This window comes from Amia ocellicauda, chromosome 15 (assembly GCF_036373705.1).
Source record: "Amia ocellicauda isolate fAmiCal2 chromosome 15, fAmiCal2.hap1, whole genome shotgun sequence".
NCBI lineage: Eukaryota > Metazoa > Chordata > Actinopteri > Amiiformes > Amiidae > Amia > Amia ocellicauda.
In genome coordinates this window covers 24,237,417-24,265,287 of record NC_089864.1, presented here as the reverse complement: position 1 = coordinate 24,265,287, position 27,871 = coordinate 24,237,417, and the positions used below count along the sequence as shown (strand labels likewise).

General features: G+C 37.2%; 1 protein-coding gene across 2 annotated transcripts in view; it reads left to right on the top strand.

Moving 5' to 3' along the window:
• LOC136771802 (protein Wnt-7b) overlaps positions 1-26,473 on the top strand; it is a 52,593-nt gene extending 26,120 nt beyond the window's left edge. For both annotated transcript variants that reach the window (XM_066724331.1, XM_066724330.1), the window contains exons 3-4: positions 14,921-15,192; positions 23,388-26,473. In XM_066724331.1, the coding sequence (XP_066580428.1) occupies positions 14,921-15,192; positions 23,388-23,867 (752 nt within the window). In that variant the 3' untranslated portion in view covers positions 23,868-26,473. The remainder of the gene's footprint in view (positions 1-14,920; positions 15,193-23,387) is intronic.
• The last annotated feature ends 1,398 nt before the right edge of the window (positions 26,474-27,871 follow it).

The window sequence follows — 27,871 nt, the reverse complement described above, 5'->3', positions numbered from 1 at the left end:
TTCAACATTGACAGAAACTGACAAATGAATTATTTGCCTCTTGAACCAATAGTTGTGTCTGCTAAGGGAATGCGGTTCTGTTGTTTGTGTTGCATGTGTTTTGTTTTTCAAAGAGAAACCTCCATTGCTTCCAAATGCAATTAAAAAACAATTTACACAGCCTATAAAATAATTACTCAACCGAGAAGGCTGATTAAAGCTGCAGATTTATGAACGGCAACACAGCAGCTGCAGTTCAGTTGCAGCGGATGAGCGTCAGAGGGTTATTTGAGAATCGAGATCTGTAGAGAGAAATAGAAGAAACACAAAAAAATCAAATCCATATTTTCTTTGGTCCAAAGGAAAATACATCTTCTCTGTATTATTTAGGGAGCCAGTTTTCAATCTGCAATCTGCATCTTAGTAATGCCAGTGTAAACAGTTAGTCTGAGAACAGTTGGGCTAGTGTCCTGAATCTTCATGTAACCTGGACAGCTAAGTTTCACAGACACAAGTGAAATTGTGTACCTTAGAAATCGGATCTGTTTATTAAATGAGTGGAAGAAGGGGACGTCAAGGGAGTTGCCCAAACTAAGTGCTAATTCAGCATATACCAATCATATCAAGTCAGGGAACATGTTTTAAGGAGTTTACAAGGTGCTAAGCTGGATGAGGCTGCTATCTTCACCACAGTTCAACAGCATGGCATAAGAAAAGAGGCCACTCTAACTGAGAGGGTGAAACAACAAGTATTGAACCTTGGCTTTAAAATGCAAAGCTGTGCCAAAGTGTGACCTTGTTGAAGCCAACAGCATCTTTACTGCATATTGAGCGAGTGCAGGCCATGCTGTAAGCTTGCTCAATTTATGCAATGTTGACTGCTGGTGAATACAAAACAAAACTAAAATATGGTTCATGAGTTCAATCCATTTTGTTTATGAGGATAGTTGTATGTGTAACATTTTCAGTATTTGAATTTAGCAGCCATTGAAGAATCTTTAGTATCTGATTTTTCCTACATTGTTCAGTCTGCTTGTGCTTCGAAGACAATAACCGTTATTATTATTTGTGTTCCTATTTTTAACAAAGAATGGTGCTTTTAAGACAGTGGAGACGTCCTGATTTAAATTACAATTATAAACAGTTGGAGGTTGGTTGTTTATTTATTTATTGAGGGGGCGTGTTGGAATAGGAATAGTCCTTCACTGGAAAGAAAGTGCCATTGGAAAAATGTCATCATTATGCATGATTGAATATATGAGCACACAGCTAACAGCACCCAAGTGCTGTCAGATCCCCTCCCATCCACAGGCACTTTTGTATTTGAGGATATTTTTTATATAAGACAGTGTATGTTCAAAATAGTCTAAATGCTTAAACTAGTCTGAATTTTGTGATCAGATAAAACCGATTGTATAATCGCCACTGAGTTGCAAGCTGAAGCACATATTGAGTCATATTCTTCTTTAACTTGATTTGAGACTGTGTCTGCAAAGGAGTAATTGTGTAATTGCATACGTGTAATCACACGTTTCATATTAATAGTTCTTTCGAATTCTGTGCCAGATGTCAGCTCCTGGGTTTGATTATTATCCAATCAAACATCTTCAGCTTCTTGTCAAGTCTCAGCCTTTTCATTCAAGCCTGAAACCTTTTTCTTTCTCACCTATAAACTCCCGAGTTGGCAGCTTGCCCTCTTTGTGAGATTGTGGCATATATATATATATATATACACTCACCTAAAGGATTATTAGGAACACCTGTTCAATTTCTCATTAATGCAATTATCTAACCAACCAATCACATGGCAGTTGCTTCAGTGCATTTAGGGGTGTGGTCCTGGTCAAGACAATCTCCTGAACTCCAAACTGAATGTCTGAATGGGAAAGAAAGGTGATTTAAGCAATTTTGAGCGTGGCATGGTTGTTGGTGCCAGACGGGCCGGTCTGAGTATTTCACAATCTGCTCAGTTACTGGGATTTTCACGCACAACCATTTCTAGGGTTTACAAAGAATGGTGTGAAAAGGGAAAAACAGCCAGTATGCGGCAGTCCTGTGGGCGAAAATGCCTTGTTGATGCTAGAGGTCAGAGGAGAATGGGCCAACTGATTCAAGCTGATAGAAGAGCAACTTTGGCTGAAATAAGCACTCGTTACAACCGAGGTATGCAGCAAAGCATTTGTGAAGCCACAACACGTACAACCTTGAGGCGGATGGGCTACAACAGCAGAAGACCCCACCGGGTACCACTCATCTCCACTACAAATAGGAAAAAGAGGCTACAATTTGCACAAGCTCACCAAAATTGGACAGTTGAAGACTGGAAAAATGTTGCCTGGTCTGATGAGTCTCGATTTCTGTTGAGACATTCAGATGGTAGAGTCAGAATTTGGCGTAAACAGAATGAGAACATGGATCCTTCATGCCTTGTTACCACTGTGCAGGCTGCTGGTGGTGGTGTAATGGTGTGGGGGATGTTTTCTTGGCACACTTTAGGCCCCTTAGTGCCAATTGGGCATCGTTTAAATGCCACGGCCTACCTGAGCATTGTTTCTGACCATGTCCATCCCTTTATGACCACCATGTACCCATCCTCTGACGGCTACTTCCAGCAGGATAATGCACCATGTCACAAAGGTCGAATCATTTCAAATTGGTTTCTTGAACATGACAATGAGTTCACTGTACTAAACTGGCCCTCGCAGTCACCAGATCTCAACCCAATAGAGCATCTTTGGGATGTGGTGGAACGGGAGCTTCGTGCCCTGGATGTGCATCCCACAAATCTCCATCAACTGCAAGATGCTATCCTATCAATATGGGCCAACATTTCTAAAGAATGCTTTCAGCACCTTGTTGAATCAATGCCACGTAGAATTAAGGCAGTTCTGAAGGCGAAAGGGGGTCAAACACAGTATTAGTATGGTGTTCCTAATAATCCTTTAGGTGAGTGTATATATATATATATATATATATATATATATATATATATATATATACACACTGTGCATAACGTTCTGGTAAAACAATATTACTTTATTGAACAGGAACACTGCTGGACTAATTTCTCTAGCTGCAAACCTCATGTACCACAACTTTGTCTGTAATTTGTCCCAAATTTATGTTCATAGCAACAGTGCATTAAACTGCAATGAAAACAGTAGTAGACTAGAGATTAGTCTGCCTTGAGAATGATATGCAAAGCAGGTTTGTTTTTTATGTCAGGGTCCCAGAAGACATAGCTCCACACATCTGTGCACAAGTTAAAAAGTCTGTGGGAAAGAGAAGAAGAAGATAAATGGTAAACAGATTACAGCATGTCCTAAGTTCACTAAGGTTGATAATCAGAAAATAATTATCTGTATGATATTAGCAAGAAGACTTTCAATGAACAATAATAATAGACAAATAGATTATTAGTATTTTTAAAAAATAAATATAACTAACTATATATATATATATATATATATATATATATATATATATATATATATATATATATATATATACAGTGAGGGAAAAAAGTATTTGATCCCCTGCTGAGTTTGTACGTTTGCCCACTGACAAAGAAATTATCAGTCTATAATTTTAATGGTAGGTGTATTTTAACAGTGAGAGACAGAATAACAACAAAAAAATCCAGAAAAACGCATTTCAAAAAAGTTATACATTGATTTGCATGTTAATGTGGGAAATAAGTATTTGATCAGCAAGATTTCTGGCTCCCAGGTGTCTTTTATACAGGTAACGAGCTGAGATTAGGAGCACTCTCTTAAAGGGAGTGCTCCTAATCTCAGCTCGTTACCTGTATAAAAGACACCTGTCCACAGAAGCAATCAATCAATCAGATTCCAAACTCTCCACCATGGCCAAGACCAAAGAGCTGTCCAAGGATGTCAGGGACAAGATTGTAGACCTACACAAGGCTGGAATGGGCTACAAGACCATCGCCAAGCAGCTTGGTGAGAAGGTGACAACAGTTGGTGCGATTATTTGCAAATGGAAGAAACACAAAATAACTGTCAGTCTCCCTCGGTCTGGGTTTCCATGCAAGATCTCACCTTGTGGAGTTTCAATGATCATGAGAACGGTGAGGAATCAGCCCAGAACTACACGGGAGGATCTTGTTAATGATCTCAAGGCAGCTGGGACCATAGTCACCAAGAAAACAATTGGTAACACACTACGCCGTGAAGGACTGAAATCCTGCAGCGCCCGCAAGGTCCCCCTGCTCAAGAAAGCACATGAACAGGCCTGTCTGAAGTTTGCCAATGAACATCTGAATGATTCAGAGAAGAACTGGGTGAAAGTGTTGTGGTCAGATGAGACCAAAATCGAGCTCTTTGGCATCAACTCAACTCGCCGTGTTTGGAGGAGGAGGAATGACCCCAAGAACACCATCCCCACCGTCAAACATGGAGGTGGAAACATTATGCTTTGGGGGTGTTTTTCTGCTAAGGGGACGGGACAACTGCACCACATCAAAGGGACGATGGACAGGGCCATGTACCGTCAAATCTTGGGTGAGAACCTCCTTCCCTCAGCCAGGGCATTGAAAATGGGTCGTGGATGGGTATTCCAGCATGACAATGACCCAAAACACACAGCCAAGGCAACAAAGGAGTGGCTCAAGAAGAAGCACATTAAGGTCCTGGAGTGGCCTAGCCAGTCTCCAGACCTTAATCCCATAGAAAATCTGTGGAGAGAGCTGAAGGTTCGAGTTGCCAAACATCAGCCTCGAAACCTTAATGACTTGGAGAGGATCTGCAAAGAGGAGTGGGACAAAATCCCTCCTGAGATGTGTGCAAACCTGGTGGCCAACTACAAGAAACGTCTGACCTCTGTGATTGCCAACAAGGGTTTTGCCACCAAGTACTAAGTCGAAGGGGTCAAATACTTATTTTCCTCATTAACATGCAAATCATTTTATAACTTTTTTGAAATGCGTTTTTCTGGATTTTTTTGTTGTTATTCTGTCTCTCACTGTTAAAATACACCTACCATTAAAATTATAGACTGATCATTTCTTTGTCAGTGGGCAAACGTACAAAACCAGCAGGGGATCAAATACTTTTCCCCCTCACTGTATATATATATATATATATATATATATATATATATATATATATATTGATCCACTACTGGATAATGGCCTTCTAAAATATTTGTTATGCCAGAAAATCTTCTGCTCTCATCTCCCTATCTTCTATGTGCTCATCTTCTTTTTAAACTCTCAGGATGCATTTTAAAGTTTTTGAGTCTTTCCAGAACACCTGAAAGGATTTTTTTCCCTCATAACACGCCACAGCATGCACACACAAGCACAATGATGCCCACATGTGAAAAGCTTGTAGAACTGCTGAATTTTGTAAGCATCGTTACGGCACATCGCAGTCTCCACATGTTGGCGACCGTTTTGTACAGATCGTACTTTATTATAAGTCTTTTGGTTCGCCACTAGGTGTCACTTTTTTTTCTTTCCTCCTTTTGGAATACAAACTTGTCCTGATTGGCCAGAGGAGACATGGAGAATGATGACAAAAAAGTGACAAAATCTCAAGTGGAATCTCAAGTCTTCAAGAGAGAAATACTTTATTGCCCCCTTTTTAAAAATACAGTGCATAAACATTTAAAGAAACAAACAAAGAAAGCATAGATGTGTAAGAGGTTTAAAAAATCCATTAAGTTCCAATAGTAGTAATGTTGTCAGTGGCTCAAAACTAATATACAGGGCTATTTAGCAACTTTGTCTGATATGTGGAACAAGGTAATAAGGTTGGTTGTGTTTTTATGGACTTGCCAGTTCTTCGTGAAAAAATGTAATATGCCAGGTTTTCTTTTGTGTGTGATGAACATTTTGCATTGTTATCACATGAGGCTATACAATGTAAAAATCAACATGTTAGATCTATCTATCTACCTGTCAATGTGTCAATGTATATATGTGGATGATATGTGCTGCCATGACAGGTAAATCTTATTTATTATTATAGTGTTATTACTATACTATTATGTAGTGGTTATCGTTTGCTGTTATTTGTCATATATGTTTTTGCATTTTAAAAGTGGCATCTCTTACTGATGGAACAGTGGTGGAAGAAGTGAATATCAGTCATACATTTTTTCTGCTGCAGTCATTCGCATTATATTTTTTCTCATTGTTATTTTCATGTTTGTTTGGGGCTTGATTTAACACTGGTGTTTACCAGAAAAACTAACATTTACAAATACATGGGATTGCATTGGAGTTCTGCAAACTGAGAGCTTTGAGAAGGAGCAGTGCTTATTCTTGCATGACATAAAGGTGTTTGTAAACCTCCGTACTTTCAATCATCAGTTAGTGTAAATACAGTCTACCACATGGAGCTCAGGACTTTTCAATTATTTATTTAAAATATATCACCCACTTTTGTATAACTCATTGTGTATATGAGAAAGCTGTACAAACACAGCAACAACTTACGTTTCATTTTAATGATATCTGTTCTGTCACAGACTCATCCAGCAACTGACAGATGGCTTTCGTATGTTCTGCTCCAAATTGGTGCAGCTGCCAAAAATACATAAATTTAAAAAACTATATATTAAGGTGTTTCCTTTTTCTCACTTTAATTCAAAGCTTATTGTAAAATCCTATCAAGCAGAATTCAACCCTCTAAAAGTATTTTATAAATAAGGAAATATGCTGTCAACCATACTGTCAGCAAGCGTTCACTCATTCCACAGTAAGTTAAATACACTAAAATTGACGAAGGAATGAAACGCATACAGTATATTAGAATGCTAGCACTGTTTCATTGAAATGTCTGATGTTCTGCAAAAATATTTCACCCCTCTTAAACTGCCATACACACCTCAGAAGAGGGATACAAATCTGGATATTAATTTCACCTCTGCCACTTTATTAATATTAATATTCTACAAAGAACACTGTTCTGGTGGGGGGTTCATGTTTCATCAAGGAAGCAGGAAGCAAGTAAGCAAAGTGGCCAATTAATTACATATAACTTTATATTGCACATTCATCAGTTCATATGCAATTGAATAATATGCATATGTGGCTTGAACTCTTGGCTTTATTTTATGGATGGACTCCATATTAATACTCTGATTAATTCAAGTTCTGAGGTACTTCTCTAATTAATGATCACAGCTAATGATCAAATATTTGTTTGCTTTAGTTGCAATCATCATCAGAAACATTTTCATGAATTATGCATTTCATTGTTTGATTATGGAAGTAATGAAAAATAAGCAAACTATGTGAAAAGATTAATTTCCATGGTAGTATTTAATTTTTGAGAAACGTGACTGAAAAAGACATTTAAGGAACCAAGTCACAAAGAGAGAATGGAACCAAAATGCATGACTGTGCACAAGATATGTTAAAAAGACATGGAACTCTGTTGTAATATACAGATCCAACTTTGGGTGTATGCCACATTTCATGCAGAATACAGTTCCTGGCCTTGAATCCAGGGGGGAGACATTTAAAGTTCAGTGCAGAGAAACAAACATTTGTCTTCCCTCATTAATACAGATCGTTTTCTGTCTCAACAATCCTTATCACATTTTCTGAGTTACATGAAACAGAACTCAAGGTAGAGAGAGGGTAGTTCTTCAGAGCACGTAAACTGTGCTACATTGTGTAAACTAACTATTTTCCAAGTCTTTTTATACACTTTCAGGAATTTGGGATACAATTAAAAGTACATATAAAACTGAAATTAAGGAAATATAAAAATATATTTAAATTATACATATTCGAGTTTTCTTCTTTACCCATTCAACTAATATGTTGTTGTAAATTGAATTATTATTCTTAAAAAAAAAGGAAAAAACAAACCTTGGAAACTGCACCCAAGTAAGTGTCTTCAAAATAAAATTGAATAATTGTTATATACACTCACCTAAAGGATTATTAGGAACACCTGTTCAATTTCTCATTAATGCAATTATCTAACCAACCAATCACATGGCAGTTGCTTCAATGCATTTAGGGGTGTGGTCCTGGTCAAGACAATCTCCTGAACTCCAAACTGAATGTCTGAATGGGAAAGAAAGGTGATTGAAGCAATTTTGAGCGTGGCATGGTTGTTGGTGCCAGACGGGCCGGTCTGAGTATTTCACAATCTGCTCAGTTACTGGGATTTTCACGCACAACCATTTCTAGGGTTTACAAAGAATGGTGTGAAAAGGGAAAAACATCCAGTATGCGGCAGTCCTGTGGGCGAAAATGCCTTGTTGATGCTAGAGGTCAGAGGAGAATGGGCCGACTGATTCAAGCTGATAGAAGAGCAACTTTGACTGAAATAACCACTCGTTACAACCGAGGTATGCAGCAAAGCATTTGTGAAGCCACAACACGTACAACCTTGAGGCGGATGGGCTACAACAGCAGAAGACCCCACCGGGTACCACTCATCTCCACTACAAATAGGAAAAAGAGGCTACAATTTGCACAAGCTCACCAAAATTGGACAGTTGAAGACTGGAAAAATGTTGCCTGGTCTGATGAGTCTCGATTTCTGTTGAGACATTCAGATGGTAGAGTCAGAATTTGGCATAAACAGAATGAGAACATGGATCCATCATGCCTTGTTACCACTGTGCAGGCTGGTGGTGGTGGTGTAATGGTGTGGGGGATGTTTTCTTGGCACACTTTAGGCCCCTTAGTGCCAATTGGGCATCGTTTAAATGCCACGGCCTACCTGAGCATTGTTTCTGACCATGTCCATCCCTTTATGACCACCATGTACCCATCCTCTGATGGCTACTTCCAGCAGGATAATGCACCATGTCACAAAGGTCGAATCATTTCAAATTGGTTTCTTGAACATGACAATGAGTTCACTGTACTAAACTGGCCCCCACAGTCACCAGATCTCAACCCAATAGAGCATCTTTGGGATGTGGTGGAACGGGAGCTTCGTGCCCTGGATGTGCATCCCACAAATCTCCATCAACTGCAAGATGCTATCCTATCAATATGGGCCAACATTTCTAAAGAATGCTTTCAGCACCTTGTTGAATCAATGCCACGTAGAATTAAGGCAGTTCTGAAGGCGAAAGGGGGTCAAACACAGTATTAGTATGGTGTTCCTAATAATCCTTTAGGTGAGTGTATATGTTAAGATCATATGTACCTAATTATTTTCTTTATCTTTGGTCATCTATACTCCAAATATGTTATTTCATCTCTAAGTGTCAGCTTGACACCCTAAAACTCAATGATATCCATTATGTCATCTTAATGAAGATATGCGTACTTTGTCACCATAAATTGAGTGTGGTATGACTAGCCTTTTGCACCTCTTCAGCATCTATTTTGGTGAATTTAATGAGCAATCCAGGGCACAAGAATGTACTGTTTCCCCTTAAATGTAAAACCAAGATTAATACTGATTTTCAATTGCAATTTTCTTCCGTACACCTGGACCTCACAAAACAATCATAAGAACACATTCATAGTTTAAATAGTCTTTACTGGTGGTCAACTTCCAACAGAATTAAGACTTCCATGGGTCAAATTATGAAATCAGTAACAGCTTGTGAAATTTTGGGATACCCCACATTTCCAGGTTGTTTTGCAGTACATCCCCAAAGCAGGTCTGCTACAGAGACAGACATGTCCAAAGCTCCCTTTATGCAACACCCTTCACATCTCTTTTTGCTTGTCAGAGGCACAGACAGCTAAATGGCTTTTTTTTCCAGCAGTCATCCTTTTTTATTTTTTCATAAGATTTTCTGCATGTACATAAAGGGCAGTGAATTACCCTGCTGGGCTCGGTACACTCTGTGAGGCCTGGCTGCAATCCCACCATGATTCCGGCCTGGATCTGTCCCCCCCGGAGCTCTGATTGAATCATCATTCAGCTGAGTGACTCACTCGGACTCACTCTCTTTTTTAAAACACATAAAACTCGGCTCCTCTGCCACTAGTCCCAACCAGCAGTGTGTAGTGAATCTGCAGAAAGCAGGTGTCTTGAAATCTGTTTAAATGTAGAAATACCAACCATGGAACCCAATGTAAACTGATACATTTGTGATTTCTTCTCAGGTGTGTTCAAACACTATATGGTTTTGTCTGACACAAATGTAGTTTCATTGATGTCCTTGTGGTTCCTCTCTTGTGTAAAAGGTGTCTTGTGGTACACTGCTGTATTTTTGCCCCTTTCAAGGAAAAGTGGAAGAAGAGAGGTTGGGTAGACCTGCAGACAAAACTACTCTGTAACCTTGTATCTCCAGAAGAAGACAGTCTTAGTAGGGTGTTGTGTGAGAGTTGTTACTTAGCTGCTCTGATTGTACCTGCTCTGTGGATAACTGGAGAACTTAAATTTCTGTCTTGGACACTGTCAAAGACACTTGCCACTAAACTCTATTAGACATCTGGTTAAACATTATTCTATTCTTCTCTCTAGACATTTCCAAGTTCATTGAGGTTTTTTCGGTTAGTCCAATTTTCCACTGGCAGCTTTAAAGGATATCCCAGGGTGGTTCCTTTGGATTTAAGTCAGGACTCTGGGCTGGCCTTTTCAGGTTTTCAGCATTTCAGTCCATGAACCACTGCCTCACAGACATCACTGTGGAAAAAAGTGGATTTATCATGTAGCTGACGGGGCCTTTTGTTTGTAACACTACCGTCAGAATAACAATTACAATTAAGTTTCACATTTAAAGTCAATCCATCTACAAAATCATACGCAGGGCAAAGCAGGGATCCTTTATAAGCAAGGCTTTAATTAATGGTTGTAGTATTCTCTGCAGCTACATAACTTTTCAAAGGTCTTTGTTGAATGGGAATTACCTTGGACAAAAGCACTGCTAAATAATAGAAATAATGGGAATACTATATTACTGTCAGTAATAAATTACTGGTAAATAGATTATAAAGCAGTTAGGACCAATTAATAATTCAATTTATAAATGATCAATAAACCTTTATAACACATTAATAATATTTTTTAGCTCCCAGATCTCAATTGTTTCTTTTGTGTGTGTGTGGATACATTGTAAATCATATCTTATAAATGTATATTGATAATTTATAAATGGAATTATGAATGGTTCCTAACTGTTTTATAAACTATTTACCAATCATTTAATAATGACACCATAATACAGTGTTACTGAAACAATAATAATAATTATGATACTAATAATAATTACGATAATAAAAAATATATAAATAATAATAATAATAATAATAATAATAATAATAATAATAATATGAGCAGAGTTTTGTTCAGCCACCCATTACATTTTACAAGGTTTGTGGACAAGAATTGCAATTTTCGTTTATTGTAATCCTTTCCTATCTGTACTGTTCACCATTTTCCAGGGATTGATTGAGGGTTGTCCAACATGTTTACCATGTGTTCATGTTCAAGACATGGGAGAGTCCTGAACATGAACACATTAATCCCCTACTGTTTCTGTCAATTAAATATGACTGCCTCTGAAGGAACTGTGACTATGCATAAGGTTTCGCCTCTGATTTACAGATTCACAGGGTGTATTACTCATGAAAGATATAACTGGCAGAAGAAAATATATAGTACAAATGTGGAAATTGAAATAATCTGTCCAAAAACTTGAAATAACACTAAGAATGGAATAGGGCAAAACACCATTCTTTAAAACCCTTATTTTAAAGACCGTTATTGGGTTAATATTTTAACTAATTCAGTTTTTATCAGGAAACCAATGGGTAATTGAAAGCCTGAGAGCGAGCTGGGGTCATATTTCAGCAACAGCTAAGAGATGGTTATCTGGAAACAATTGAAATAGTTTTGAAAGTGCGGTTGATCCAATGTGTTTGAGTAAACATAATATTACTTGGGGAAAAGACAGGGAACAGTAAGAGTGGGAGAAACAAATATAATCAACATAATTTCTAAATCCTCATAATGAACAGGCAGATGAAGCAGGATGTGAGGTTGTTTTTTGGGTCCAGTGCTAAATTTCTGCTGAAGGTCTGTCACAGCTTCAACTATTGGTAAACCAAAGGAGTAACACGATTTTCGTGAAGAGCATTTTCCAAAGAAAAGCTTCTCTTCTCAGGGTGTTCCTAAGGTATTTGTCAAAGGATTATACTGTTTTTCTTGGTTTAAATTGGATGAGAGTTCAGCAGAGCCTTAATCCACAATTAAGTGCCTGTGCAGATGTTTGTGGTGCCATGTGTGTTTCGTTTCCAGAATTTTAAGAATGTGAAGGTCTTCCTTAACTCTTTGTCCTTGTCTTTGGGTTTTTGGATAGTTGCTAAAGGCAATGTAACTTATGTAATCTTTTTTGTAAATTAAACTATGAGTATAATTTAAATTGTTTATTTTAACCTATTTCAGTATTTGGATTTAAGCTGTATATTTATATATTTTTACATACTGTGTTTATGGTTGCTTGTGTCCTATTGATAGCTGATCAGAAGAGGTTGCTTATGTTTCTTTCTTCAGACATTCTGTATGTGATGTTTTAAAGGGAGGGCATGCTGATTTATTTATTTATTTTTTTGATGCACACCACTGGGCAATAGCCATAAATTAGTTTCACAGAGAAGTTGCTTCTTAAACTTTATTTTTGATGCCAAATTGAATTCATTCAAGAAGCATCCTCTAGAATCGAGATGTGTTTGAGAGACGTAGGGGTCCACCATTATTTTCCATTCCTGATTATTCTCTTGTCACTCATTCACTCATTCTGGCATATATTCATGTGTCCTAACAGTACATAACTTCTGAAGTGTGTTAAGTCTGATACGATGCCTTAAAGGTGGGGGGAGCCATGTCCCATTGCTTTTATTAATGAAATCTACATATTTTTGCTGATATCTTACTTCTTGTACCCTCTTTACAAGCTATACAATTTCCACAGGGTTGAAAGCAGTCAAATTGGGAGGTCTGTGTATCAATTGCCAATCATGTTGTTCTTCTTTCTGATCAATTAGTTTAGTTTTCATCAAGGTGGGATCGACAGTCATTTTCACATTGATAAACAAAATCTTAACCTACACGTTATCTCTATAAACAAGTGTTTATGTTCATGTGAAATTCAGGGATTTCATGTGGAACTAATGCAATGGGCTTGTATATGAACACGTTATGCTGAAATCAGCTGGCTGTAAGAGATTGCTAGAATAATCATGCTTATATGGCACTCAAAAATAAGACTGAATTCACTTGTGTTTTTGCTTCAGTCAATCTACTTGTTTCTGACTAAATATGCTAATGCTAATGCTAAGATTAGATAAGACACATTATTTTTTCTTACTATCTCACTGTCTGGGCAATAGTATAGCCTACAAAGAGACAAGCTGGCACAAAATCATTGCTAATGTAGTTTTGTGTTCAATATTGCATAATGAATCAATACATAACATATTTAAGCAACACCTTCAGCAGCAGTTTGTGTAATTGAGGCTATTCTTAAGCATATGTGGAGCATGTTGAGAACAGTCAACAAAGTATAAGGGGGCAAAGTCATCCACAGTGAAACATAGCAACACACGATCACTTGGTTGCTCACACTGCAGAGACACAGACGTGTATGTGCCATGCAGTCCGATGTGTAAGGTGCACACAGGAAGATTTCAGCACTTTGGACAGCGCCTGGAAGAAAGCTACTGCCACCAGAAAATACTCAGGCGCTCTGCCCTTTTAGGTGATCACAGTCACAACCTGTGAAACCTTCCAGAAATATGAGTTAATCACAGCTCATTATACTTTAACATTCAGTTTGCACTCAGAACTCCGAACAGAAGGAGAACTTACTAAGAAGGCCCAGTTTGGTGTATATTTTTGCCAACACGCTATCGGTCCATCGTCAGAAAGCTCTCTCCAGTGTGAGTGTAAAGATTGTCTGCTTTTACAGAGGATATAAAATACCTCAGCAACAGCCCCTTGTTATGGATAATTAGGTATTGCTCTTCATTGTATGTTTTTATTTGATTTCATGTTTTTGTTTTACCTTCACGTACTTCTATATTTGTGGCTGATATTGAATCTATTGCCTGTTTTTATGTATGGCCTTAATAGGCTGTCAGATCGATGAGAACCTACTATGTGTGTGGTTGTTTTTCACAATTAAATAACAATGGCCCAACAATATATATAGTTTGCTCTGGATTTCCTTAGTGTTGTAAGGTACATCCATATTTACACATCTAAGGAGGCTAAGATTTGGAAGGAAGTCAGATGGAAATAGCTGCCTGTAGGCTGGTGTGGTTGAAGTTGAGCACTATATTTAATTGAAAATATATATATTACATGACTCAGCTGAATGTAATGGCCCTCCATCTTGTTTTAAAAGGACTGGTGTCATGACGTGAGAGGTTTCCTAATGGAACAGCCGCTCCCGGCACCATTTTCCTCAAAGAGTGCTATTTTTTTAGGACGTTAAATCTAGGAGTATTACAAAATGTAAACTGTATTCTTTATGTTACACTATAAAAACATATTTTCATTGTTTTGGAAAGCAAGAGACTAATTCAACTGTGTGTTGGAAGTAATGGACATTATTCCAAACTAGGGAAATGTACATATATCATGCCTAAGATTGACATTTTCAATAATTTACAATTCGACTGAGTAGTTGGCTGTATTCAGTAGCTATCACAACTATTTTTTCCATAAACAGTTCTTGCAAATGTATATGTGACATATCTTTTAAAATAGTAACTTAATAATGTTTTTTTTTTTTAATAATGTCTTCTGAGCACAAATAATTGTACTTTGAATGAATGCAAGCACAAATCCACAGAAGAAAGCAAAGCAGGTCTTTTTTGTGCAAAAGTGTTCAGGATTATATACTTTTCTCTTTAGCAGAGAGATGCCTAAAATAATATATATTCCTGGACATTTCTACTTAACCATTGTATTTGTTTAGATACATATGCAATGTTAATGATAGAATGGATCTCTAAGAGGGTGTCTGTTCTTTTCCACAGGTAGCAGGGAAGCTGCGTTTACATATGCCATTACAGCTGCCGGGGTGGCCCATGCGGTCACGGCAGCCTGTAGCCAGGGCAACCTCAGCAACTGTGGCTGCGACAGGGAGAAGCAAGGTTACTACAACCAGGAGGAGGGCTGGAAATGGGGCGGCTGCTCTGCCGACATCAAATATGGCATTGAGTTCTCCCGAAGGTTCGTAGATGCCCGCGAGATCAAAAAAAACGCAAGGAGGCTGATGAACCTTCATAACAATGAGGCAGGAAGAAAGGTAATCAAACAGGCACAATAAATACATCAATGACATACATAACCTAACCTAACCAACCAACACTGAGCACAAAATATGGTGGTTTCTGTTTTCACTTATGACTGTTATTGTAGCACAGGCCAACTGTAATCTGGTTTAATTTCCATGTGTATTCAGGTTAAAGGTGTTAATTTAGACCAAGGTTGTAGTACAATAAGACTATGGGAAAGTAAGGTCAGTAGCAGTCACTCAGATCACTGGATCAAAGCCCAGAGGTTAAGGGTGATGTTGACGATAACTAGTATTTTTAACAGTACATGGGTGTATTATGTTTACAGTTGGCCTGCACAACACACAGCTGAACATTGTAGCCAAAGTAATTAAAAGTTAGTAGTTAACACATTAAATGGTTTAACCATCAGTTTAAAGTAACTGTAACATGTTTATAACACATAACACCATGAGAACATTTCACATCTTTGCAAGAAATTTTTGAATTTAAAACGTGTCTATTGTGAAGCTGACAAATGCTAGACCTTAAGGTATTCAGTTTACTATAGTAATTACATTTAACTGCAAATGGTGTTTAGAAAACTATATACACTGTCAATATTGGCGGGAACACTGTCAATATTGGGGGGGGGCGGGGGGGTGTCTCCTATGCCTATGGAGCTGGGTATACAATGTTGTGGGGGACAATTTAAGGTTCTCTCAACATTGCCCCCTAAACCTATGCCTATGATGCCTGGTATAGCTCCAAAGGCATACTTACCAGACAAATGTGTACTTACCTATACTGTTAATCATTTGTACACCTTAAGAACATGTTAATAAATGCTTAATAACACTGTTCTTATGAGTAACTAACATGTAGTTAATAAGTAACTTCTATGCTAATAAACTGTAATTTGGGAGACCTATTGTAAAGTGTTAGCGGTATTTTCATAGAAGTTGCTTGGATTGTGGGTTAGCATTCCTGATATTTACTGCAATTCTAACAAAACACACTAATTCAACATCAAATATGTAATCTCTTTTGATTCAGTAGCTGTTGTTCACTCCATTGCTCTCTCTTTCTGAAGTCCATCCCCAGCTTTCACTGTTCAGATATAAATGTACTTTTTCTGTCAAAGAGATGGATCCTGAATAGATTCACATATTATTTTTATTTTTATTATTATTATTATTATTATTATTATTATTATTATTATTATTATTATTATTATTATTATTATTATATTTAACTATACTATTATCCATTTACACTGAATTTGAAGTACCAATGGGATAAACTGTGGGATAAAAAACAACACAGGGACACTGTCTTTCCCCTAAGGCCTAATTCTGTTCATGTTATTGAAAACAGGAAATGTTTGTGTGCGATGCATTGAATATTCCCTTGAAACATTTATCTTGGTCTGTGCACCTTCCCCACACCCACTTTAATGCATTCATAAACCAAGTTCACACACGTTTTGCAAACACTGACAAAATGTTTAGCAAATGACAATATGTTGGGGGAAAAAAATCAAGGAAAGTGTATATTAACCATTCAAATCGTCCAATTCTGAGTTTGTGCAAATGACAAAAAAGCTGGACACCCATTTTCAGTGAGTGTGTCAGTGTGCAACGTTTTGGACAGGACAGAAGTGTAGCCTTATTAGAGACACTTAGGTAATAAATCAAGTAGTGTGTGTGTGTTTCTTGAAACTGCTGATACGAAAGAATGAATACAGACGTCCAAGCACAAAAACATAGCGCTGTCAGGAATGGAGGCCATGAGGAAAAACTGGCTGCCATCTGTTTGTGACTGAGAGTTGAACATTACAAAAGGCTTCATACTGCATTTTCCCACCGAGCATGTCTTTCGACCAGTTGCGTGTATATGGAGGCTGTTACTTTGGCAAAAGTTGTCCATCCCATTTCAGACAGGGTTTCCTACAAAGTGGGAAGCTAACAAGAACCCACAGAATAAGGCGTGCCTGTTGTGGAACAGTGTGTAATGGGTAGCAGGATACAAACAATGATGAGAAAATGTAAAACAAAGGGTCCCTAATCATGATTAATGTCCCTTCAGTGGTTGAATACTACAGTATGTAGATGAAGGCCCACGTTACTAGAATATTCTGCCTCCACGATAGTGACTGATTGAGAAGTTACATTTACAGCAGCTTGTTTTTCTTTTAGATTGTTATTTTTTTAATAAACATACACAAACAAAAAATAATAACCTCGGTTTACATTTGTTGGCACTCTTTTCTGTTGCTTGAGCTTGGCCTACTTCCCCTTGGCTAAGTTTGATTATTATTAATCATCGTCGAAAACAAACAAGAAAAACACGACCCATTGAAAAATGCTCTCCTTCAGTGGAGCTATAGTGTGACAAATGGATCTGATTAATATCTGAGGTTTTATCATGTGTGATGAGAAAACAAAGCAGAACACAGTCCAGATGGACACTTGCCATTACACTCCCTTTCATTAAATTGTGGATTGTAATTTAGCAACAGGATATCATTGCAAGTTCTTCTGTCCTATAAAAGCAGTTTGGACCAACTTGTGCTCAAATTGGGATTTTTTGGGGCAATTACAGAAAGCAGAATTTGTAAAGCAAACAACACATGGTTATGAAAATGTGAAAGTGTAACTGTTAAAGGAGTGGCAGTGCTACAGCAGAGTCATATACAATTCAAGACCCATGTGAGAAAGAGCAATAAGATGACAGGGCATAGAGAAGTCAAGGGGAATCTCAGGTTAATCTCATCCGAAGCAACATGGCATCTGATGATCCTTTAAAATGTTATGCCGAAAACGTCTCTATGTAGCTCAACCCCTGCACTTTCTTTTGCTAAATCAACATTTAGTTTCACCTTGTATTGAAGACCACACTGCAGTTCGTACCACAAATGTAGATTGAAAATGCCAGTCCAGGGACATAGATTTTCAACTACCTTTACTATTAGGTGAAAGAGTTAGATGGGTGCTTCAGATTGTTATCGCTCTGGAATGTCCATTTGCATCCAGGCTTGGGCTTCTTGACAGAAGTCACCAGGTGTTTGGCTGCAAAATCCATCCATCCCTTAGTAAGACAAGAGGTCTGGAAAACACCAAATATCCCCATAACACATCAGGTCCACTCCCATGCTTTACAGAAAGATTGTTGTTGTATTTTTTCATGTTTTTCTTGGAACTTGAAGTGACCGAGATGACTAGAATTGATCAGAAACATGTCATAGTCAGAATGTATTATTTTGGGATGTGAAAAGACTGTCTTTGGATGGCGTGGATTCTAATCCAGCCTATGGTAGTTGTTAGTGATGAACACTGTGGACTGGCTGAGGAAAGCTGTACACCAAGGACATCTGTTGCTGGTTAGATGCCTGTTTGTGGTGTTGTAAGTGGGGGCTTTATCTGACCTCCCTTAGACCTGAGAACTTTGGGTGTGTATCTAAACTCAACTGTACTGTTCAGCGTTCAGTCAAGAAAAACATCACACTAAAACTAAACTGTTCCAGGTGTTCAGGAACACTTAGTAGAAGTGACTGCAGCAGCTCCAGTCACACAATATTACACAATTAGCAATATACTTGTAATGATATATGACGTATTAGCCTACTAGTTTATATGTAAAGTATTTTAGAGACTTCTATAGACTTGCAGATTTTAATATATGTTTGATACTTTGTCAACCTTTTCTGTTTTCTACTTAAATTTGTGTTATTTTCTTACTATTTTTAAATTTACCTAGATGATCTGCAATCTCACTCTCTGCGCCCAATTGCCAATCATAATGTGGTGCAGTTTGATTCCAATTTGTTACATTTTGTGGCTAAAATAGGTATTTAATGCCCCAGGCCTGGGGGAGCGTATTCAAATTTACACCTGATTAGGAGTATGTGTGTTGGGAACTCATTAAGAATACCTGATCATGTTACTTACTAATTTAGTTACATTTTCATTAATAATTGGCGTTGGTTTAAAATGAAAACATATTTAGTAAGAATTGCAGAGTAATTGAGAATTGAGAATACAAAGCAATAACCCAATGCATTTAATCAAGAAAAATAGCAAAAATGTCATGCACATAAAACAGACCTATGCATCCACATAATAGCGAATGTAGATGTTGTTAAATATATCAGATGTCCATGGTATGGAGTCCAAGGTATGGTGATTCTATTTTTTGATCTTTTTGATAACATATATCAAAAACAGAAATGTGTTGTTGGGTGAGATTTATGTAGTTCTCTAGGATGGAGACTGGCACCATTTAGCGTAACAGCAAATATCTAACCTGATAACTACAATCCATCCATATTGACAACCATAATACTTACATAAAGAAATTCAAAACAAATTGACTAAACATACCAATTTCCTTAAGCATGAATTCCACCTCTTTATGAGGTTTTCTTTAATTCAAAATTCATCTGTAGCACACACACAAAACTGTCACAAAACCTGTTTGTAACCATTTCCCTCCAACTGTTTACCTTTACCGCACAATACATTCAGGTATTTTCAAAACACTAAAGGCTGTGTCATGTCTTATTGAAATTGGATGCCCCCTTGTCCTGCTCAGGGCCCTAAGCATTTTCTTACTCTGCTTATGTGTAGTGCCAGGCTCTGGCGTTGAGCTGAGCTGAATAATAACTGATCTGTTGTAACTGGTGGCGATATAAAGGAGAACAAATTATTTGCAATTCTCACATACAAGAGTGATTTTACTATATTTCAAATTGATTGCACATTCAGGTGTATTGAATTACACACATTTTAGGAGTCGTTATGTGAAACATCAATGGTCTTTTTTATTTTTTCTCTTTTAGAAACGTTAGAATCATATTCAAAATGCCGCACAAACACTCAGACACACATGCAATCAATTTTTGACTTTTATCTTTGGTACACGAATACGTTTGAAGTGAGTGGACTAAATTTTGAAAGTTTAAGTTGTATTTTGTAACTAATTGGTAGCAGACGACAGACTTTGATGGACACCACGTAAGTAAATGTTTCCAACCATTTATCAATCGGTTTGGTACCAGATAATAATTGTGGTCAGCGCAATACATTTTTGGAAGTCTTCTTTCTCAAACTACACCCAAAGCAGGATGCCAGCTGTGCCTAGTACATTTGTTTTTTCTCTAATAGTCCTTCGTAAAGGCCTTCTTGGATGCTTGGCGTATGACAGAATTTAACTCTAAGTCTAAAACAATGCCTTTGTGAGGATGAGAGGGTTAGGATGGATTAATCAATTACCCTGGACAACGTTTTCATTGAAACCATGACTACGTCTGGCAGAGCATGGCGCCAATACTAAGGGCACTGGAAACATTTCTTGCTGACACTACTAAGAATTGTATACAAGAAAGTTAACTCTTATTCCTGCGAAACATTGATGCTTAGATGTGTACATGGCAAAATAAAAATAAGTGACTTATTTGTTGTGATATGACTGCCCTATCTACTAAGTAAAGGTATACTACAGTATAATATAGTATAATTGATTTTAATTGCACAGTACCCAGGCCTTTCAAAAGCAGTTCATAGTATTAATGGTTTTAGATAGCTATGTGTGTTTGTTGATTTTGTAACATAAAAATATTTTATTTCACATAAAAGAATTTACACATCAAGGAAAAGTGTTAATATCTGCCATATTAACAAAAAATATTGAGGAAAAACAGTGACCTTGCCTTTCATGCTGCAAGCCAAGGTTCCTAGGGCTAATCAACTTATTCATACAGGGGCCACAGTCCTGCTGGCTGTACTGGTATCTTTTTAATTATTATTATTTTTATTATGAATTATTTCTTAGCAGACGCCCTTGTCCAGGGCAACTTACAATAATTAGCATGTATTGAAGGCATGGAGTACAAATACATTATTAAATGTATTTTTGATCCAAGACTCAAATAATGTAATAATTGGACCAATATTACATTCTAAATATTGGACCAATGTCATGTAACAGCAGGTTGCAATTTGGTTGTGACTGCAGCCCTAGTTAACATTCCACTACTTGATATCAGTACAAATAGTAATAATTTAATAATAATAATAATAATAATAATATTTTTGATACTTTTGAATAATTCCAACATTTGTCTCTAAAGGGATAATAAAAGGGCTGATAAAATACAATTTTAACTCAGTTAACACCAGTCAATTTACACAAAATAATAATTAAAAAAGTAACTGAAATAAAAATATGATCATAATAATTAATAATTATGAATAATAACAAATATTAAAAATAATAATAGTAATAATAATCAGGGACCCTTGTGAACTGAACCCTTCTGAATTGAATTTGAAAAATGCTGTTTTCCAGATGTTCATATTTCAGGGATATCTATATAAAATGGCTATATATAATACTATTAAAACACAGAAGGACCAAATATTCTTCTTCTAGCTCAGATATAAACAAATATATTTGGGGGTTCTTCAGATATATTCATTTCCCATGATGAAGGATGTGGTCTCCAGTAAGGTAGGGGAAATTACAGGCTTGAATTTTACCAATAAACACGCATTTCCTCCTTGTTTGACATTTAGCTGCCATCGGTGCCTATTTAAGAATTTCAGATATTTTGAAAATGCGTCTTTGTCCACTTCACAGTGGAGAGCTGCCACAGTGTTAGAATATAATAATTGTTGAATGTTCGTTTTATAGATTCCTTGGTGAGTGTTAACTGTAAGGAATTCACATATAGCTTTATTATAAGCAGAAGATGTGATTGAACAGTCCTACATAGTTTGTGTGTGCAGCACATTTTAAAGGAATATTAAGCAGGGCAGAATTTTTTATGTACCAGCCTCTTTTTTTAATCTTCGTAGAATGTAAATAGTTAGTTTTTTGCTAGTATGGCATGATTTTTCAAAACAAGTCATGATGAAATCAAAATTCACACTTAGACATGACAACCCAAATTCTTGACCCCATTCTAGATTAAAATATATATATTCCCTTGCAGTATAACATCTAAAATGATATGTGGACAATGTTTTGAGGTAATACGAGTATGACTTCTTGGAGTGTCAGCTGATTTGGATTTAATTTAAGACCAATTGAAACATGGTTTATCATGGTTAAATCAGTTGAATTGTTGTTTGTGTACAACAAGAATCTGCAGATCAAGACTAGGGGAGATATGTTAGGATTAATTCATATGCATGTTTGAGGGACTATGAAGCTGTAACTGATCTAAAACCTTATCAAAACATCAACTGTTGGCCAATAATAAAATTATACTCAACAATGAGACGGAAATGTATTATACGATGTTTTTAATACAGGTCAGTCTTTCTAATAAACCCATGCCTTTTATTTACCATTGCTTGCTTCCTGATAAACTTTCCTTTAAATGAGTGAACATAATTACACGGAAAGGACTTGAGAATCTAAACACTTTATGGACACAAAATAAATTATTGCAGAATACAATCCCAGTATTGTTGCGCAGGCTCTGAACAGCTGGATGAAACTTGGAAGAACTCTTAGGACTAGTAATTTATTATTAGTTTGTATAAATAATCATTTTAGAATGCTGCAAAAGCCAATTGTGCATTTTTTATTCTTAATAAACAGGCATTATTTTTTAATAGAACTGGACCAATTGTACCATCTCAAGTACTGTACAATGTGATACAGTGTGCCAGTGCTTCACAGCACACAATTCACACACAGAATGAAGAGTTACTTACTACGGTGTTTATAAAATTAGGCAACTTCTACTTAAAAAACATTTTCAGGGGAGCCAGAGGAGTACTGAGAGAAAAATATGATATGGGCCATATTGTAGAACAAGAGAATACAAAGAGAAAAGAATGAAGCAACAAGTGGCATTGTACTTTTGCATTTTTTATTTTTTAACCAATTAGGTTAAGTGAACATAAAACCATTTCCTGTTTAATGTAGACAGTAACAGCATGATTTTCAAAAGGGTTGAAATAAGAATTAATAAACTCCTTTAATCAGGGTTCATATCAATTACATATCTACATAATTAATCCACATAATATAATAACATATAAAAATAATTGAAATAAAGTGATTGTGTTACATTCATCCAGTCTTTTCAAATTCCTTTGGGGCCAGCTTCTCCCCCTTTTGAATATCGGGAAAGACACCCCTCTTTTGGGATGATGATATTGTGAACCTGTGCAGTCACTCAATCATGGTGGTGATGCTTTCCTCTCTTTTTCAGATCCTGGAGGAAAGGATGAAGCTGGAGTGCAAATGCCACGGTGTTTCCGGCTCATGCACCACCAAGACGTGCTGGACCACCCTGCCCAAGTTCCGCGAGATTGGATATATCTTGAAGGAGAAGTACAACGAGGCTGTGCATGTGGAGGTGGTGAGAGCCAGCCGCCTGCGCCAGCCCACCTTTTTGAAAGTCAAGAAGACGCAGAGCTACCGGAAGCCGATGGAGACGGACTTGGTGTACATCGAGAGGTCACCCAACTACTGTGAGGAGGACACCACCACTGGGAGCGCCGGGACCCAGGGGCGGCTCTGTAACCGCACCTCCCTCCACACGGACGGCTGCGATCTGATGTGCTGCGGACGGGGCTACAACACGCACCAATATACCAAAGTGTCGCAGTGCCATTGTAAATTCCAGTGGTGCTGTTTTGTCAAGTGCAACACGTGCAGCACCAGGACGGAGGTTTTTACTTGCAAATAAGGCCGAGGAGCGGGTTAGAGGGGAACAAAACAAAATTGAGAACGAGAGAAAGAAGCATCTAATATCATTTCAGAAACTGGAAGAAAAAAAAAGAATCAACTTGGAATATACAATATCAACTGTTCGTGGCATCATTTTGCACATCAAAATCTCTATTTGCGTAAAAAAGAAAAAACAAAGTTTGAAATGAGGTGGAAAAAGTCCAATTCTGTACTGAAACATATTTTATGCACTGATGGTGTCCAAACTGACTAAAGTTATGATTATAGGATACAAATAGTGCCCGGACAAGAGGCGTGCAGTGCGCTCTGGGATTTGTAGTTCTTTGTCCTCATGGGGAGCAGGCAAAGGAAACAGTAAGTGACTTCCAACTCCCAGAAAGTTAAGGATCATGACAATTACTGCATACTTTGTAGAGCAACTAAGTAACTGTAACGTTTCCTTAGTATTACGATCAATCTTTTAGTCTAACAAACTTCTATGATTACTTGGGGAAAAATAAACAACAACAAAAAGACTAAAAAAATGCACAAACTGGAACCTTTTTTGAGCTATGTCAAAATGAAGAACGCTGCGTTAGCTTAGTGCATCTGGGAGCATTAAAGGCTGCAATGTGTCTGAATGGGAAATAGTCTATAAACCTTCTGCAGCGAACTGGAGAACGGTGGCGTATGTTAGCTGTCCAGTCACACTGGAACTGTTTGTTTGAACACTGAAAATAAATTGTTTATTTATGTTATAGTATCTTTAAACAAAGCACTAACGGGTAGAAATGTCTTATTTTGTACTAAGTGTAAAAAGAAAAAAAAATCTTTTTAGAAACTCTGACTGAAGGTGCATATCTTTTGGAACCCCATCCCCTTGCCCCACCCCCCAACCCCCTACAATTTTCATTGCTACTGATTTATTTACCTTAAATGAGAAATAAATTAAAAAAAAAACAGAAACAGACATAAATTAAAAAGAAATATAGGAATATATGTAAAAAAGCTGCTAATTTTGAAATTGATGATAGAGCATGTGTAAAGATTCATGACAAAGGAATACCTTCTGGTTCTATTTTGTGTTTTAAACACTAGTCAGTAGCAAGGAAACAGAAATCTTGCCGACAACATCCTTCCTCAACACATTAAACGTGAAAGCCGAATGTTGCTGGATGTGTTGTAGAGTGCTGCACTGATTTATTTTCATTTTTATTCAGCTACAACTACAATTTGAAATGAAATAAATATAAATTTGACTGAGTTCTGAAATTCATTCAGGTTGAAGAAGCATGACCGCCAGGAAGTCAGTCCCTTCCCTCTGGCTGAATGAAACACGCAGTCACTGGCCAGAACTTTCCAGAATTCACCCAGTTCTGCACTGGATCATTTCCAGTCTGAATGGCTGTTGCAAAACTGGCTTCCTAAGTAACAGTGTACATTGCTGCAGTTGTTTAAGCCTAAAGAACCATTTACTGTTGCAGATTGTACTGCTTTTTAAACTTCACTTGCAAGCATAATTGGGCCTGTTCAGAAAAACATATGTGTTGGGCGGTACTTGGTCCAGTGACTGTATCAGGTGTTTTTATACATATACTAAAAGTGCAAAACCAAAACTTGGTTTATACAGAATCCCAAACCAAAATACAAATTTATACCATGTATATGCAAGGCCAGAAACAGGTCAGATCTCATATTTTTAAGTGGTCTCATTGCACAAAGCCCCACCATAATAAAATAAGCATGCCTGACATAGGGATACAAATTTGGTTACTTGCCCTTGCGACTCATGACTTCCTTGATGTATGCAGTCATACAGAAGGTTAATTCTCATCCCCTTTGTCAGGAATATACTATGGGGAAATATGACCAATCTTAGGGGTACTTGTTTTCTTATGATGGGGCTCTTTATATTAACTTACATCTTTGAATCAACTTTTTCAGTAATTTCCAGTGGTCATTTCTGTTTAGCAGAAAAAGGAGACTGAGAACTTTGAAGAGAGTTTAATGTAACCAAAGGGTTTGTGCATATCCTGTTTATAAGTGGGTCAGATTGTGTTCTGTTTAGTATCACAGTTATTTTGAGTTAAAGACTGACTGGTTTTGGGCATTTCAAATATACATCCAATAAAAGGGCTTCAGCCAATTGCGTATGGGATTACAGGTAAAATAAATCCATTATTCTGCGGTAAATCTTACTCAGCACATGTTAATAAGTGTGGTCCCACAATATCTTGGCATATTCAGACACAGCGATACTAAGATCAACAGTTAAAGGATCCACTTGTTTTGAAACATGTAATTTCATCACATTATTGTTGAATGTGGCGGTTTAGAGCAGAGTTTCATCTGGGAGAGTTCAGCTTGTGAAAAAGGATGGCTCCATATGGAAGTGTTGCATTACCAAAAGCCTGCAATGCATTATGGATGCAAAGACAGCTATTGAATTACCTGTATGTCAATAGTGAACCCAACCAAACAATTCTGTCACTCTGAGACAACATTATACAATGGAAAACAAATAGATTAGTAAAAGCAACCCTTTCAATTTTGTGTATCAGATCTTCTGTACTTGCCAGTCTACATTTTTTACAATTCCCAGAATTAAATCATGTTTTTCATTAATATGCAGTCCAATTTGAATTTTCTGTTATTATTGTTAAGTTTTGTACTATATGCTGTAGATATGTAAGTTTAATAATCTAGTGAAATCTAATATCAACTATACATTTAACTAAAAGTATAACTTCAGCTAGCATTCTGAAAAGAATACAAAGAAAACAACAATTTCTCGGAAATGCAGAAAGAAAAATACACAAATATGTAAATCTGTGGTCAACTGTGAGGGTTTATTACACTAATTTAGTATCAAATAACTATACAGTCTTCCCACATCCTTAAATTTGGGGAAGGGCATTTCCTGGTCATTTCACCACTGTAAAAATATCTCATCAGCAACATAAAAGAATAAGCATTGTGCAAAAGAAGGGTTAAACAGCCAAACAAATACTGCAGCTAATTCAAAGCTGTCACATAATAAAAAAATTGATGGTTATAAAATGTCTTTGTAGTATATTTTTAAAACAGAAAAAGGGAAAATGGGATTCATTCTGAATAATTTAGCTTCTTTAGATAACCTTGTTATTTATTGTCTTAAATCCTTCCAACACTAAAAGATGGTAAAGGTCACAGATATAAGTTCTAGAAACACACACACTGGCATCCTGTGATGCAAGTCAAAGCCTTCATGTATAGGTGTTTTGGTTTGGCTACATACACAAAATGGCTTCCATAGATCAAGTCACTACTGTAAAAAGTGCTTTAGAGTAAATCCAATATTGTAGTGATAAAAAGACCTGACATTCAAACCGGCCTTTTCCAGTCATGTAGAAGGTACATGTTTATTACTCTTTGTCAGAACATGTATAGGTCAGGAGAATTACAAGTCGTAATTTAACTTGGATCAATGAGACTGATGCTGTTCACTTGTTGATCTTGCTGCCGAGTTTATAGGATGTGGTCCCAGTCAGAAGTTATAACAGAAGCTCCTGGAAGCAGTGATAGAACTTGGAAGTCAGATTACTAGGGTCCAGTTTGAGATTTGGACAATTTCATGGTACTGAAACATCTGGCCAATACCTCAAGTTTCACAAAGAAGAATTTCTGCCCGTTAATCAAGCTGTCACTGGTCCGAAGAGAGAAGCATTTTTGTGGAAGACGCACTGAAAGAGCAACACAAAAACTGGAAAGAGAGTTGGACATTGGTTGTCCAATCCCCAAACATGAACCAGCGATAATGTGTGGTCTATTCTCGACCGATGCCTGCAAAAGCATCCCCGAAAACCCACTTCCTACTGGCCATTCTGTACCAGGAATGGGTTACAATCCTGCAGACCGTGATCTCATCCTGACAATGAGCGAGCACATTGCCGTTGAACATGAGACAATGGGTGGCGCTCATATTTTGTATTTGGTTCTTCTCACTTATGTCAACAAGCTCATCTGGTGCTCTGTATGGAGAGT